This window comes from Loxodonta africana, chromosome 17 (assembly GCF_030014295.1).
Source record: "Loxodonta africana isolate mLoxAfr1 chromosome 17, mLoxAfr1.hap2, whole genome shotgun sequence".
In the NCBI taxonomy this organism is placed as follows: domain Eukaryota; kingdom Metazoa; phylum Chordata; class Mammalia; order Proboscidea; family Elephantidae; genus Loxodonta; species Loxodonta africana.
In genome coordinates this window covers 2,177,147-2,191,637 of record NC_087358.1, presented here as the reverse complement: position 1 = coordinate 2,191,637, position 14,491 = coordinate 2,177,147, and the positions used below count along the sequence as shown (strand labels likewise).

Below are 14,491 nucleotides of genomic sequence, written 5' to 3'. Positions count from 1 at the left end.
CACAGCTGCTGTCCAGATTGGAGTTAGCGTGGCCTCTCAGAGACTGTCCAGTCCAGTGGTAGCAGACTGGCTAAATCTGACCTGACATTAGGGCCTGTACAGTGTTTTAGAATGTTTGAATTAAATTTAAAAACTAGGTAATTCTACATTAAAATCCAGATTTAATGTTTCTCTTCTTTTTTTCTTGAAAAAATATGGAAGAACTGGTCACAGTGGGCCATATTTGATTTGATTTGGGCAGTAGGGACCACTTTTAGACAGGACACACACTCTGGTTTGAGAAAGGCCCACCAATCCACTTCAGATATTTGCATATTAATTTGCCTCCCACAAGAAGGAGCTGCAGCCCTGCTGGCGAAGTGGTGAAGCGCTCTGCTTCTAACCGAAAGGTTGGTGGTTAGAACCCTGGGAGGAGAGACCTGGTGATCTCCTCCTGTAAATAAAGATCGCAGCAAAGAAAACCCAGTGGGGCAGCTCTGCTCTGTAGGTGGGGTCGCCGGGAGTCAGAAACGACAGCAAGGGATTTGTTGTTGTTTTTTTTTTTTTGGTTTTAAGAATGGGGTTGGAACATTTGGTCTCACCTTGTAGCATTACAAACAACGATGATAGAGTAAGGAAATTGGAACCACATTAGCTAAATGATTTCTGAACAGTCAAAAAGCCAGGATTGTAACTCAGGTCACTTCCCTGTCAATCTGTTGAATACTGAGTATGAGTTAGAAAACCTGTAATTTTGTCCTGGCTCCATTATTTCTGGATCTTAATTTCCGTAACATCCAGTTTTCACAGTTGTAGTGGGAAGTACACCAATAATGCGACGTCACATGGTTGTTGCAAAGGTTAAATGTTGTCATTGTCAGCTTCATATCTGCGGGGAGATTTTAACCACTTCTAACAACGCCTTTCTTGCTGTGCTTGGCGTCTCTTCAGTTTTTGTCTTTCACTTAAAGCAGTGACTTGTTGTAATGAACTTCTCCTCAGGGTTTAGCATGGATAATGCAGTATTGTTGTGGAGTCGCTCTGTTTTTCAATATGTTGATATACTTTATATGAAAGAAATATTTCACATAGCAATGTTTTTATAGTCTCAAATGATATTTGTTTTTCCGTAAAAGTAATTTATGTGCCAGGCCCTGTTTACTTACATAAACAGTTTGAAAGTGTTAACAAGAAAAATTAAATGTATGGAATGAAATATTAAAGTAAAATCCTGTTTACAGTCAATATCGTCTGGGTTTATATTATTTTCTAAAAAATATTTTGTGAATAATGAAAAACAATAAAAGAGGGAATATAAAGATCTAAGTGACTCTTAGTACACTACTGTAGAACTGAACTGAGAATAACAACATAACATAGTAACAGCCCTGCCTGGTGCCGGACACCAAGAAGGCACACAGCACGTTGTTTATTATCTTGAACCTTCATCTGGTCCAAAACTTGGCAGATTTATCATATTACCTCTGAAAAAGAGGATTTAGTTTGGTTTTATTTTTTCAGAGCACTTTCAAGTTTAAATCTGAGAGTGACATTCACCTGGCAGAACACCACAAGCAGGTTCTGTACGATGGGAAGCTCGCAGGTAGCATCGCATTTACCTACAACGCTAAGGCGACTGACGCGCAGCTGTGCCTGGAATCATCTCCGAAGGAGAACGTGTCCATCTTTGTGCACTCCCCGCACGCGCTGATGCTCCAGGTGGGTGAGGAGTAGCTTCCTTTCCTGTGCTTGTCACCCTGAACAGTTCCTTCACTGCTCACCTGTGTGTTGGCATTCTGTACCTGCTCCGGCTTTTTGGGTTGTTTTGGTGTGGCGTGAGTTTTTTGTTTTTTTTTTTTTAAGTTTTTGTTTTCTGGTTCTTTTAATGCAGTGTCTGCCTTCTACCTATCACTTTCCTTTTTTCTTTTGGGGCAGGGGAGCGGGGCATATTATTTACTGGGCCTTTATTCCTTAGTAGGAAGTCTGTCATATCTGTTATTTTGTGTGTTCAGTATCCATTGAAATAAAATTGATTGATTAGCTGAGCAGATAGTTCTTAGGTATAAAAGTACATTTTACTTTAAGTACTTTCTGCGTAATACTTTCTAACGTAAAAATTACCTGGGAGTCTTTAAATCCATTAATAGTATTTCTTATTCTAAGACACCTTATTTTGATTTATAGCTGCATATTTTAGGTGTAAAAATATCCAACTGAAGATTTAAAGTTTAGTTGAATTTAAAAGTGATTAACAAAAATAACCTCAATGTTTTTTTATGTGCATTGAGTTATATAATTGAAGGCTTTAAAAAATATCATTATATAATATATATATTATGTAATATATAATTATATAATATATTATATAATTCTCTTATCAGGGTATTTTGGACCAGGAAATAGTAATGAAAATTATGCTAAAGTTTAAAAAACATTTTTGTTTTTGTACATAGGATGTGAAAGCTATAGTAACACATTCAATTCATAGTGCAATTCATTCAATCGGAGGGATTCAAGTACTTTTTCCACTGTTTGCCCAACTGGACAATCGGCAGCTCAATGACAGTCAAGTGGAAACAACCGTCTGGTAAGTTTCTTGTGTGCAGTTGCTGGTGTTTTCTGCACTCATAGGTTATGAATGGTGTACTCATTTCCTGGTAAAAGTGATATGATATTTCATTTTTGTCTTTGAAGTGCTAATAACAGATCCTTTACACAGAATTTAGGAAGTGACATTGAGATTCTTATAACCATAAAAGGATGCCTTCCTTGTTAACAAATAAATTCTCACTTGACATAGCATAGTAGCTACAGTGTGTAGTTGAGGAAATGACAGTGCTGATGTTGGCCTTTGGAAAAACTGCGTAATGGTTTCAGTTGTCCATGAAGTCCTCTCAGATTGAAGAAAATGGCTAGGATAAAGGTTATTTGCAAGAAAAGTGTTTAGTAACAGTTATGTAATTTGTATCTTAAATAGTAGTGCTGTTTTATAATCATACTATCGTGACATATGTCTAGCACAACATTGACATTACAAATCTAACCAGTGGCATATCCAAGTCTATTTAAAAAGTTATCTTCTAATGAGATTGATTTCATGTACAATTTCTGTTGTTTCCCTTATTCTTATTACAGAATACCTTATGCATCAAACCCTGATTTAATCTTATGCTTAAGGATTGTGCATATAAAAAGTTAAATGTGAAATTATAACAGCTATTTTAACTGCTGACATTGTTATGTTTGGGGAATCGAAAGGACAAGTTATATAGGCAAACGTTAATATTTACTCCAGCAGTAGTATAGGAATGCTTCATTAATATGTACACATATATCCGTGATTCTTCATGGGGTCACCCAGTTTTGAATTGATGGAAAAACTAGTGAATGAAGCTGAGATGGAACAAATTTAAGGTCTAATGGAATATAGTACATGATTTTCTTGTTATTTATTACTTAAATTAGCTATTAACAGTTAATTTTGGTACTGTTTATAACATTATTCCTGCGTTAGGATCAACCTTGTGCAGGGTATAATTCTGACTATAACTGTGACCTGTACATACACACATTCAGCTTCCATCTAAGGGTTATGTGTTCTGTTATGCCAACATAGTGTACAGGCCAGAGCTCTGCAGCAAAAAACTTTGGAAGGGAAGGGAATCCTGAAGTTGTGGCCTGTTGTGAGAATACTTTGCTGTGAGAGCTTAAATAATTTCACCAGGAGGCAGACAGCCTAGTGGAAAAATCAAAGTTTAACTCCCAGTTTTGGATTTAAATTCAAAATGTTTTCCTATTTATCACCTAAGTGAACTGGGATGTGTTATGATCAGTAATTGAAAAGCTCATAAGTGCTGTGGAAAGGATTTGGAGATAAAGGATCCACTAGAAAATTCCATGTGTAACTGAAATATTCCTTGGGAATTAATATGATGTCTATATGTTTTAAACCTGAGATGGAATTTGTTGCTCAGTGAAGACAAAATTAGAAAAACTAAACAGTTTAAAATTTTGTAACTAAAATAAGAATAATTATTTTGTCATGAATAGTTATTATAAAATCTTAGTGTTAAAACCATATTTAACAGGTTATCTGGTCCATTCATTGAATACACATGGTTATTTTTCATTGTTTCTATGGTATTTTGTTATTTAAATTGTATGTATTTCATCATGGAGATAAAAGACAGTGTGAGAGGCCAACATTCTGATTTTTATCTTGGCTATTTGTTGTTGTTAGTTCTTTTATATCATTCACCTTTATTTTTTTTCCCCCAGTATTAATGCCAATTTATTCAATAATGTATACTGTGATCTTAGTTTGTAGTCAGTCAAAACATGTAATAACAGTAGTCACTCTCCTCCTTAATGATAATACATATCAATCTATGCTACCCTGTGATTCAGTTATGTGCTCTTTTGAATTCTTAGCTATTTTTCATTAATTGTTTCAAAGTCCCTTATATCTGAGATTGGCTCTTTGTAGACAACGATTTGCATCAGTGATGTAGCCTTTTATTATTTAAAGTTGAGACAGGGACCATTATAGACAATTGTGTGCATCATTGATACAGTTTTTTGCACTTTAGAATGCTAAAGGCAAGTTGATAAATGGGAGCTTTCTCTCTGTTTGAAGAACATAGGTTCTTAGGTCTAGGGCAAGGGGTGATAGAATTTCTTGTTTTATGGCTATATCATGAATCCATATAGATGAAAGACATCTTGAAATAGGACCTATCATCTTATTTTTAATCAATATTAAATTGTTACACATGAATGAGAATCTGAAAATTTGATACATTGCTTTTAAAAATCTGTTTGTATAAAAAATCTGTTTGCATAGTGACAAAAATTGTAATATTATCTAATTGATTACCAGACTTTTTGGAGAAATTGAGCTAATCTCTAAAATAACTTACTTCTTTCCCTTCTGTGTTTCAAGTAAAAGTGTTTTAGTTTCCCTGTACTTGACCTCCACTAAGGAGTCACGTTTTTATAAATATTGTTACTGTCCCTGTAAACCTTACCTGCACTGGTTATATGACAAACTGTCACATCAGCACTGTGTCATTCTTATAAACCTGGGTAAGTTTTTGTTTTGTATATGTGGTTTAGCATTAAAATTATTTTTTGAAGGAATAATCTTATTTTCGGAAGCCTTTGTTAAAAGTAGAACAGTACTTTATTTGAGCAGGAGAATATTTGCAGCTCTGTTTTATCATTAAGCTCGTGTATTACAGTTGTTTTATGTGTAGACTTTCAAGTCAGGCAACTTGGGTTCAGATTTTGACTTTACCATTTCTTATTAGTGCAGCTTTGGGTGTGTTACTCGCTTCTTTGTACCTCAGTTTCTACTGTTATAAAATTGGAAAAATAAACACCTACCTCACAGCCTTGTTCAGACTAAATGGTATAGAATATAGAAAGTGGTTGGCCCAGTAAATTGCCCGTAGCGAGTACTCAGTACATGGCGATTTTAGTTGTTATGATGCCAGTGGGCTAGGTGATCTGCCTAGGTTATTGCCAACACTGTAATTAAATATTCAGAAAATATTTTATATCACCAGTCTTAGAGACATGAGTTGTTTTAATAGGGTCCATATTTGTATTGCTTTATATTTGAGCTTCTTTCTACCAATGAAGTGTTTTACCACAGAGAATTAGTTTATTTAGGTAGTAAAGTAAGACTTACATTTTGAATTTCAGTTGTGGTGATGAAAAACTGATTTTGAGCCATCTACCCAAGGAGCCTTGGTGGTGCAGTGGTTAAGTGCTCGGCTGCTAACCAAAAGGTTGTCAGTTCAAACCCACCAGCTGCTCAATGGGAGAAAGATGTGGCAGTCTGTTTCCATAAAGATTACAACCCAGGAAACCTTATGTGGGGCAGTTCCACTTTGTCCTTTAGGGTCACTATGAATCGAAATCGGCTCCAGGGCAACAGGTATGCATTTTCTGGATATAGTGGCTTTAAATTGAAGCATATGGTTGCTTACGTGTGAAATCTAACACTAAGCCAGAAAATCGTGGGAGGGCTTCAGGAGATTTTTCCATAATTGGTTGTTGGATTTTGCATAACTGCCCCTTCAGTGTTTAAATCTCTAGGGATAACACTTTTTACTGCTTTTTCTTTTAACATATAATTAGCTTTTATGATGGTACAAAAAAATTAAGTCATAGCTGTAGTAGGTAAATGTTACCAATCTCAGTCAAATAGCTTGTGGTAACTCATATAGTATTTTTTTTTTACTGTAAAAAATACATTTTTTATAACACATTTTGAATATGTAAATTAGGCCAAGATATAATTACTGTTGTGATTTCATCCCGTTTGTAATGATTGTTAGGTACCTTGATCACCTTGAGTAATTCTGTCAAGTAATCAAGGATATTTGAATATTTTCTTATCTTCGGGACTTGTATTCCTGTATTTTCTGCTGGTTGATCCCACTCAATCCAGTGTATTTTGAGAGCAATAATTAAACAAAATGCCTTTTATTAGACATCTTATTAAATATTTATTTCATGAATAAAAGAATTAACAAATTAATGTGAAAAGTATAACTCTGATCCGAAAGTGATATTGTCTCTTGAATTTTGGGTTTAGGAATGACTCAATAAATGTAATTGGACGATTACATTGGCCAAAAATGATGTATTTGTCTCAGATTTGGCCTACGCTTCTTAAAAATATATGTAATTAAATTCTGTAGACAAAATAAAACAAACCTTTTCATTGTCCGACTTAGAAAAACTTTGCTTTGACCAATATGTGTTTTTGGGAACAAGGCATAATAGATATTTGTATGTCAAACAGTTAAAAACGCATGAAGGGACTCGTTCTCCCTAGAGACAGTGTAATGCGATGTGAAGGTGCCCTTTTGATGTCCAGTACAGCTGGGTTCAAATCCCTGTCCTGCCCTGTACTGGGACGATGGGGTGTCTGTAGGAGGAGCAGTGGACAGTGTTTACTGAGCACTTACCCTGCCAGCCACTGTTTTTAATCTGTCTCTGGTGCTTCGAGGTAAGGCTCTGTTATTGTCCCCATTCTCCTCGTGAGAAACTTGCCTAAGGTAAAAAGTAGCAGAGGCATAATAAGTGGTAGAGCCAGGTTTGTAATCCTGAAAGTCTAGCTCCAGAGCCCTCACTCTGAACTACTAGGGGCCACTCTGAGAATCACCTTTGGCATCTGTAAAATGATTCTAATAATACCTGTGATATCTGACTGTACTGTGAGTTGAAATAAGATAGTTAGTGTAAAGTGCCTGTCATAGGGTCTGGTACGTATTAGGCATTTCATGAGTTTTCTTTGCACTTTTGTCAGTGCATACTAGAATCTATTTATGGGATATAACTTTTGTTTTATTACTAAAATTTACTTTCAGTGTTAATTCTTAACTATGATTATTTTTATAGACTACAAATCGATTTCAGGTAATAATTTAATGAAATTCCTTAAAAGAAAAATGATCTTTTTGTTTTTAATTGTGGTAAAACACAGACTGATTGACGGAATAGAAGAGATGTAAAAAGTCAGTGAATCTCATACAGCCTGTATAGAACAAAATTTTGCCTGGTTCTTAGCTAGTTTTCTAGTTTGCCACCCTCCCGCCCCGTTTTGTTTTGTTTCTTTGTTTTGAAGTTTACTAAGTAGATAAGGAAAACATTCTTTGATGTAAAGCACAGACACAAAAAAGTGAAATTGATGTACATATACTAATAGGAAAAATCTAAATGATAATTTGTTTAGAACTTTAACTGGAGTTTTAATTATATTTAATTCCTTATAAACTGTGCAAATTAGTTTATAAGGAGTGAAAAGAAAATACATTGAGTATTTTGTCTGAAACATATGGTAAATTATAGCGTAATGTTCAAATAGTCTTCTCTGCTTTGTCAGATAACCTCTTTTTACTCCTTGGAAACTCTACAGAAGATATCTAATAATAAAATTTATAGTACACATAGCAATTTAATGAGCTTGTCAGACGTTAATAAGAATATTTGTTTTCATTCAGACTTATGTTTTATGATTCATTAACTTATTAAATAAGCTGTGTCCTATAAAACCAAAACAAAACCCATTGTCATCAAGCTGATTCCGACTCATAGCGACCCTATAGGACAGGGTAGAAGTGCCCCATAGGGTTTCCAAGGAGTGGCTGGTGAATTCGAACTGCCAGCCTTTTGGTTAGCAGCTGAGCTCTTGACCACTGTGCCACAAGGGCTCTGTTTTCCTGTAGTCCATTATAAAGTGTTTTTCCTTATAAGTGACTAATTTTCTACAATGATTTTTTTCGTAAAATGTTTCCATTTAATTTAGTGAAATCCCTTTTTAATGCCATACTACTTTGCGTTGTTTTCGTTTTCAGCACGTAATCTTGCTCTGTAAATTTTTATCAGCTCCAGTTGCAAGGCAATAAGGTCAATAAAGGTAACTAAAAATCATTGTTGCAGAACACACATCTTTACTGAATTTGTTACCTTAATTTTCCTCCAGTTTGCATCCTAAAATATTCCAACCATATATCTTGTAACAAAAGGCATTGTTATTTTATTCATAAAATAGCCTGTATTTCTTAACTTTTCTATATCTTTACATACCTTTTGAAAAGAAGTAAATTGCTTTAGTCCCTTTTATTTTATGACGATCATGCAGGTTTAACTGTGTCAGGCAAAACTTAAATATTATTTGCATATAGAAAGAATAATGCCATATGCCTGCATATTCGCAGTTCTTCCTCAGAACCCAGACTGTTTCTAATGGAAATGGGCACAACAGTGAGAGAGTCTGCAGGTGTTTAAGCCCTTTTCCTTCTCTCTCCCCTAGCTGTGATGACCACAGAGAGTGGAATCTTTACGATTTAAAAGAGAATTAATAATGAGTTCTCGGGAGAGTTCAGTTACCATAGTATTATAATTTCATTGGCTTTTATTTTTAATAGTGCTTAAGTTTCTAGATCCATGATCTTAACCATGGGTAACAAGGCTGATGACTCCCAAAGTCTTTTCGCTAGCTCACCTTCTCTTTAGGCTTCTGTACCCAAACTGCTTATGAAATATTTCCGTGTGGAAAGTATCTCAAACTCAGCATGCTCCAGACAAAAACATTTAAACTTCTTCTCTACTGAATCTTTTTTTCTAATTTCATTTAGGCATATTGTCTCCATGCAGTCACTTAAATTGGAAATCAAGCAGACTCCTCAGTTGTTTTCCTATCTTTGAGTTATTAAAATAGTAGCCATTCCCATATCCCCCACATATATTCTGTCATCCTAAGCTATTGGTATTACTTCTTAAATACTGTATTTTTATGCAGATAACACATACCTTATACCTTTACTCAGCAACAGCACCCACCCCCCAAGTACTTTCACAAATGCCGCTATGCTCATTTTTTTTACATGCTGCTGTAAAAAAAATATTAGCATAGCTTGCTTCCAAAGTAGGGGGGTCGGGAGGTTGGGGGGTAGGGGAGTGACGCCAAGATTGGCAAACCAGCATAGAAGGCACCAGTGATTTGCTAGCCTTTCACCATTACCCTTATGACTCTTGCCTTAATTTAGGTTCTCATTATTAATTACCACCACCATTACAGATGCAGTAATTGGTCCTGCCTCGTTTCAAACAAAAATCTGATCATTTGACACCTGTGGCCATTCACTGGTTTCCTGCTGCCTCAGAAGAAACTCAGCACCTTTTGTAAGGCTGTTAATGATCTTCTCATGCCTGTATCTCTGCTGCAGTCCTACTTCTTGATAGTTTTCCCAAGCCTGAACCTGCCCAATGCAGAATGCCAGTGCTAGCAAGCAAGGACAGAGAGTACAGATGCCAGCGGTGACACGTACTGGAAGGTGTGTGTCGCTACAGGTGAAAGGCCGTAGAGGTGGCCAGGAGCCACGGTGACAGAGTATGGTAGTGAGATGTAGTTTTCCTGTAATCTCCTGGATTATTTAGCACACATGGCAGCAATGACAATATACTCAAGCCATTTGAAAAATATTGGATCATACAAATAATATTTGTCTCATTACATCAAATTTTTCGTTCTTTTTGTGCTTACTCTTGGGTAAAAATAAGGGAGAAAATTGTGCCTACTCGTGGGTTAAGTGAGGAAGAAGAGTGTGCCTACTCTTGGGTAAAGTAAGGGAGAAGATTGTGCCTAGTCTTGGGTAAAGTGAGGAAGAAGATTGTGCCTACTCTTGGGTAAAGTGAGGGAGAAGATTGTGCCTACTCTTAGGTAAAGTGAGGGAGAAGATTGTGCCTACTCTTGTGTAAAAGTGAGGGAGAAGATTGTGCCTACTCTTGGGTAAAAGTGAGGGAGAAGATTGTGCCTGCTCTTGCGTAAAAGTGAGGGAGAAGATTGTGCCTACTTTTGGGTAAAAGTGAGGGAGAAGACTGTGCCTACTGTTGGGTAAAGTGAGGGATAAGATTGTGCGTACTCTTGGGTAAAGTGAGGGAGAAGATTGTGCCTACTCTTGGGTAAAAATGAGGGAGAAGATTGTTCTTACTCTTGTATAAAGTGAGGGAGAAGATTGTGCCTACTGTTGGGTAAAGTGAGGGAGAAGATTGTGTCTACTTTTGGGTAAAAGTGAGGGAGAAGATTGTGCCTACTCTTGGGGAAAGTGAGGGAGAAGATTGTACCTAGCGTTGGGTAATGGTGAGGTAGAAGATTGTGCATACCCTTCTGTAAAAGTGAAGGAGAAGATGTTGCCTACTCTTGGGTAAAACTGAGGGAGAACATTCTGCCTGCTCTTGGATAAAAGTGAGGGAGAAGATTGTGCCTACGCTTGGATAAATGTAAGGGAGAAGATCGTGCCTACTGTTGTGTAAGAGTGAGGGAGAAGATTGTGCCTACTCTTGGGTAAAGTGGGGAGGATGATTGTGTCTACTCTTGGGTAAAATGAGGGAGAAGATCGTGCCTACTCTTGGATAAATGTAAGGGAGAAGATCGTGCCTACTGTTGTGTAAGAGTGAGGGAGAAGATTGTGCCTACTCTTAGGTAAAAGTGAGGGAGAAGAATGTGCCTACTGTTAGGTAAAAGTGAGGGAGAAGATTGTGCCTGCTCTTGGGTAAAAGTGAGGGAGAAGAATGTGCCTACTGTTAGGTAAAAGTGAGGGAGAAGATTGTGCCTACTCTTGGATAAATGTAAGGGAGAAGATTGTGCCTACTGTTATGTAAGAGTGAGGGAGAAGATTGTACCTACTGTTGTATAAGAGTGAGGGAGAAGATTGTGCCTACTCTTAGGTAAAAGTGAGGGAGAAGATTGTGCCTGCTCTTGGGTAAAAGTGAGGGAGAAGATTGTGCCTACTCTTGCGTAAAGTGAGGGAAAAGATTGTGCCTACTGTTGGGTAAAGAGAGGGTGAAGATTGTGCCTACTCTTGGGTAAAAGGAAGGGAGAAGATTGTTCCTACTCTTGTTTAAAAGTAAGGGAGAAGATTGTGCCTACTCTTGGGTAAAGTGAGGAGGATGATTGTGTCTACTCTTGGGTAAAATGAGGGAGAAGATTGTGCCTACTCTTTGGTAAAGTGAGGGAGAAGATTGTGCCTTCTGTTTGAAAAAGCGAGGGAGAGGATTGTGCCTACTGTGGGGTAAAAGTGAGGTAGAAGATTGTGCCTACTTTTGGGTAACGTGAGGGAAAAGATTGTGTCTACTCTTGGGTAAAGTGAGGGAAAAGATTGGGCCTACTCTTGGCTAAAGAGAGGGAGAAGATTGTGACTACTGTTGGGTAAAAGGGAGGGAGAAGATTGTGTCTACTCTTGGGTAAAAGTGAGGGAGACGATGTGCCTACTGTTGGGTAAAGTGAGGGAGGATATTGTGCCTACTTTTGGGTAAAGTGAGGGAGAAGATTGTGCCTACTTTTGGGTAAAAGTGAGGGAGAAGATTGTGTCTACTCTTGGGTAAAAGTGAGGGAGACGATTGTGCCTACTCTTGGGTAAAGTGAGGGAGGAGATTGTGCCTACTTTTGGGTAAAGTGAGGGAGAAGATTTTGCCTACTTTTGGGTAAAAGTGAGGGAGAAGATTGTGCCTACTCTTGGGTAAAAGTGAGGGAGAAGATTGTGCCTGCTCTTGAGTAAAAGTGAGGGAGAAGATTGTGCCTACTCTTCGGTAAACATGAGGGAGAAGATTGTGCCTACTGTTGGGTAAAGTGAGGGAAAAGATTGTGCCTACTGTTGGGTAAAAGTGAGGGAGAAGGTTGTGCCTAGTTTTGGGTAAAGTGAGGGAGAAGATTTTGCCTACTTTTGGGTAAAAGTGAGGGAGAAGATTGTGCCTATTATTGGGTAAAAGTGATGGAGAAGATTGTGCCTAATGTTGCGAAAAAGTGAGGGAGAAGATTGTGCCCAGTCTTGGGTAAATGTGAGGGAGAAGCTTGTGCCTTCTCTTGGGTAAAGTGAGGGAGAAGATTCCTTTTTTATATCACCTAGCAACAACGTGTTGTGTACCAAAGGTGAATCTTGCCTTTCGGAGTTTTTTTTTTTTTTTTTAAATAATTTTTATTGTGCTTTAAGTGAAAGGTTACAAATCAAGTCAGTGTGTCACATACAAGCTTATATACACCTTACTGCATACTCCCATTTACTCTCCCCCTTATAAGTCAGCCCGCTCCGTCCTTCCAGTCTCTCCTTTTGTGACTGTTTTCCAGTTTCTAACCCTCTCTACCCTCCCATGTCCCCTCTAGATAGGAGATGCCAATACAGTCTCAAGTGTCCACCTGATACAAGTAGCTCACTCTTCTTCAGCATCCCTCTCCAACCCATTGTCCAGTCCCTTCCATATCTGATTAGTAGTATTTGGGAATGGTTCCTGTCCTGGACCACCAGAAGGTTTGGGGACCATGACTGTCGGGATTCTTCTAGTCTCAGTCAGACCATTAAGTCTGGTCTTTTTATAGAATGTGGGGTCTGCATCCCACTGTTCTCCTGCTCCCTCAGGGGTTCTCTGTTGTGCTCCCTGTCAGGGCAGTCATCGGTTGTGGCCAGGCACCATCTAGTTTTTCTGGTCTCAGGATGATGTAAGTCTCTAGTTCATGTGGCCCTTTCTGTCTCTTGGGCTCCTAGTTATCCTGTGACCTTGGTGTTTTTCATTCTCCTTTCATCCAGGTGGGTTGAGACCTATTGATGCATCTTAGATGGCCGCTTGTTAGCACTTAATACCCCAGACGCCACAGTTCAAAGGGGGATGCAGAATGTTTTCATAATAGAATTTATTATGTCAATTGCCTTAGAAGTCCCCTTAAGCCATAGTCCCCAAACCCCTGCCCTTGCTCCGCTGACCTTCAAAGCATTCAGTTTATCCTGGAAACTTCTTTACTTTTGGTCCAGTCCAATTGAGCTGACCTTCCGTGTATTGAGTATTGTCCTTCCCTTCACCTGAAGTAGTTCTTATCTACTAACTAATCCGTAAATAACCCTCTGCCACCCTCCCTCCCTCCCTCCTCTTGTAACCACAAAAGAATGTGTTCTTCTTAGTTTATAGTATTTCTCAAGAACTTATAATAGTGGTCATATACAGTATTTGTCCTTTTGCATCTGACTACTTTCACTCAGCATAATGCCTTCCAGGTTCCTCCATGTTATGAAACGTTGCACAGATTCCTCATTGTTCTTTATCGATGCGTAGTATTCCATTGTCTGAATATACCATAATTTATTTAACCATTCATCTGTTGATGGCACCTTGGTTGCTTCCAGCTTTTTGCTATTGTAAACAGTGCTGCAATAAACATGGGTGTGTATATATCTGTTCGCGTAAAGGCTCTTATTTCTCTAGGGTATATTCCAAGGAGTGGTATTTCTGAGGTGTATGTAGTTTTATTTCTAAGTTTTTAAGAAAACGCCAGATAGATTTCCAAAGTTGTACTATTTTACATTCCCATCAGCAGTTTATAAGAGTTCCAATCTCTCCGCAGCCCCTCCAACATTTATTATTTTGTGTTTTTTTGGATTAATGCCAGCCTTGTTGGAATGAGATGGAATCTCATCGTAGTTTTAATTTGCATTTCTTTAATAATGATCGAGAGCATTTTCTCATGTGTCTGTTAGCTGCCTGAATATCTTCTTTAGTGAAGTGCCTGTTCATATCCTTTGCCCACTTTTTGATTGGGTTCTTTGTCTTTTTGTGGTTGAGTTTTAACAGAATCATAAAGATTTTAGACATCAGACGCTGGTCAGCGATGTCGTAGCTAAAAATTTTTTCCCAATCTGTGGGTGGTCTTTTTACTCTTTTGGTGAAGTCTTTAGATGAGCATAGGTGTTTGATTTTTAGGAGCTCCCGGTTATCTGGTTTCTCTTCGTCAGTTTTAGTAATGTTTTGTGTTCTGTTTATGCCTTGTATTAGGTCTCCTAAAGTTGTCCCTATTTTTTCTTCCATGATCTTTATCTTTTTCGTCTTTATGTTTAGGTCTTTGGTCCATTTGGAGTTAGTTTTTGTGCATGGTGTGAGGTATGGGTCCTGTTTTATTTTTTTGCAAATGGATATCCAATTATGCCAGCACCATTTGTTAAAAAGACTATCT

At 37.7% G+C, this 14,491-nt stretch overlaps 1 protein-coding gene across 5 annotated transcripts in view; it reads left to right on the top strand.

Annotated features, from left to right (window-relative positions):
• NBEA (neurobeachin) overlaps window positions 1-14,491 on the top strand; it is a 914,947-nt gene that overhangs the window by 133,099 nt on the left and 767,357 nt on the right. For all 5 annotated transcript variants that reach the window (XM_064269920.1, XM_064269919.1, XM_064269917.1 and 2 more), the window contains exons 9-10: window positions 1,501-1,698; window positions 2,433-2,566. In XM_064269920.1, coding sequence (XP_064125990.1) covers window positions 1,501-1,698; window positions 2,433-2,566 — 332 coding nt within the window. The remainder of the gene's footprint in view (window positions 1-1,500; window positions 1,699-2,432; window positions 2,567-14,491) is intronic.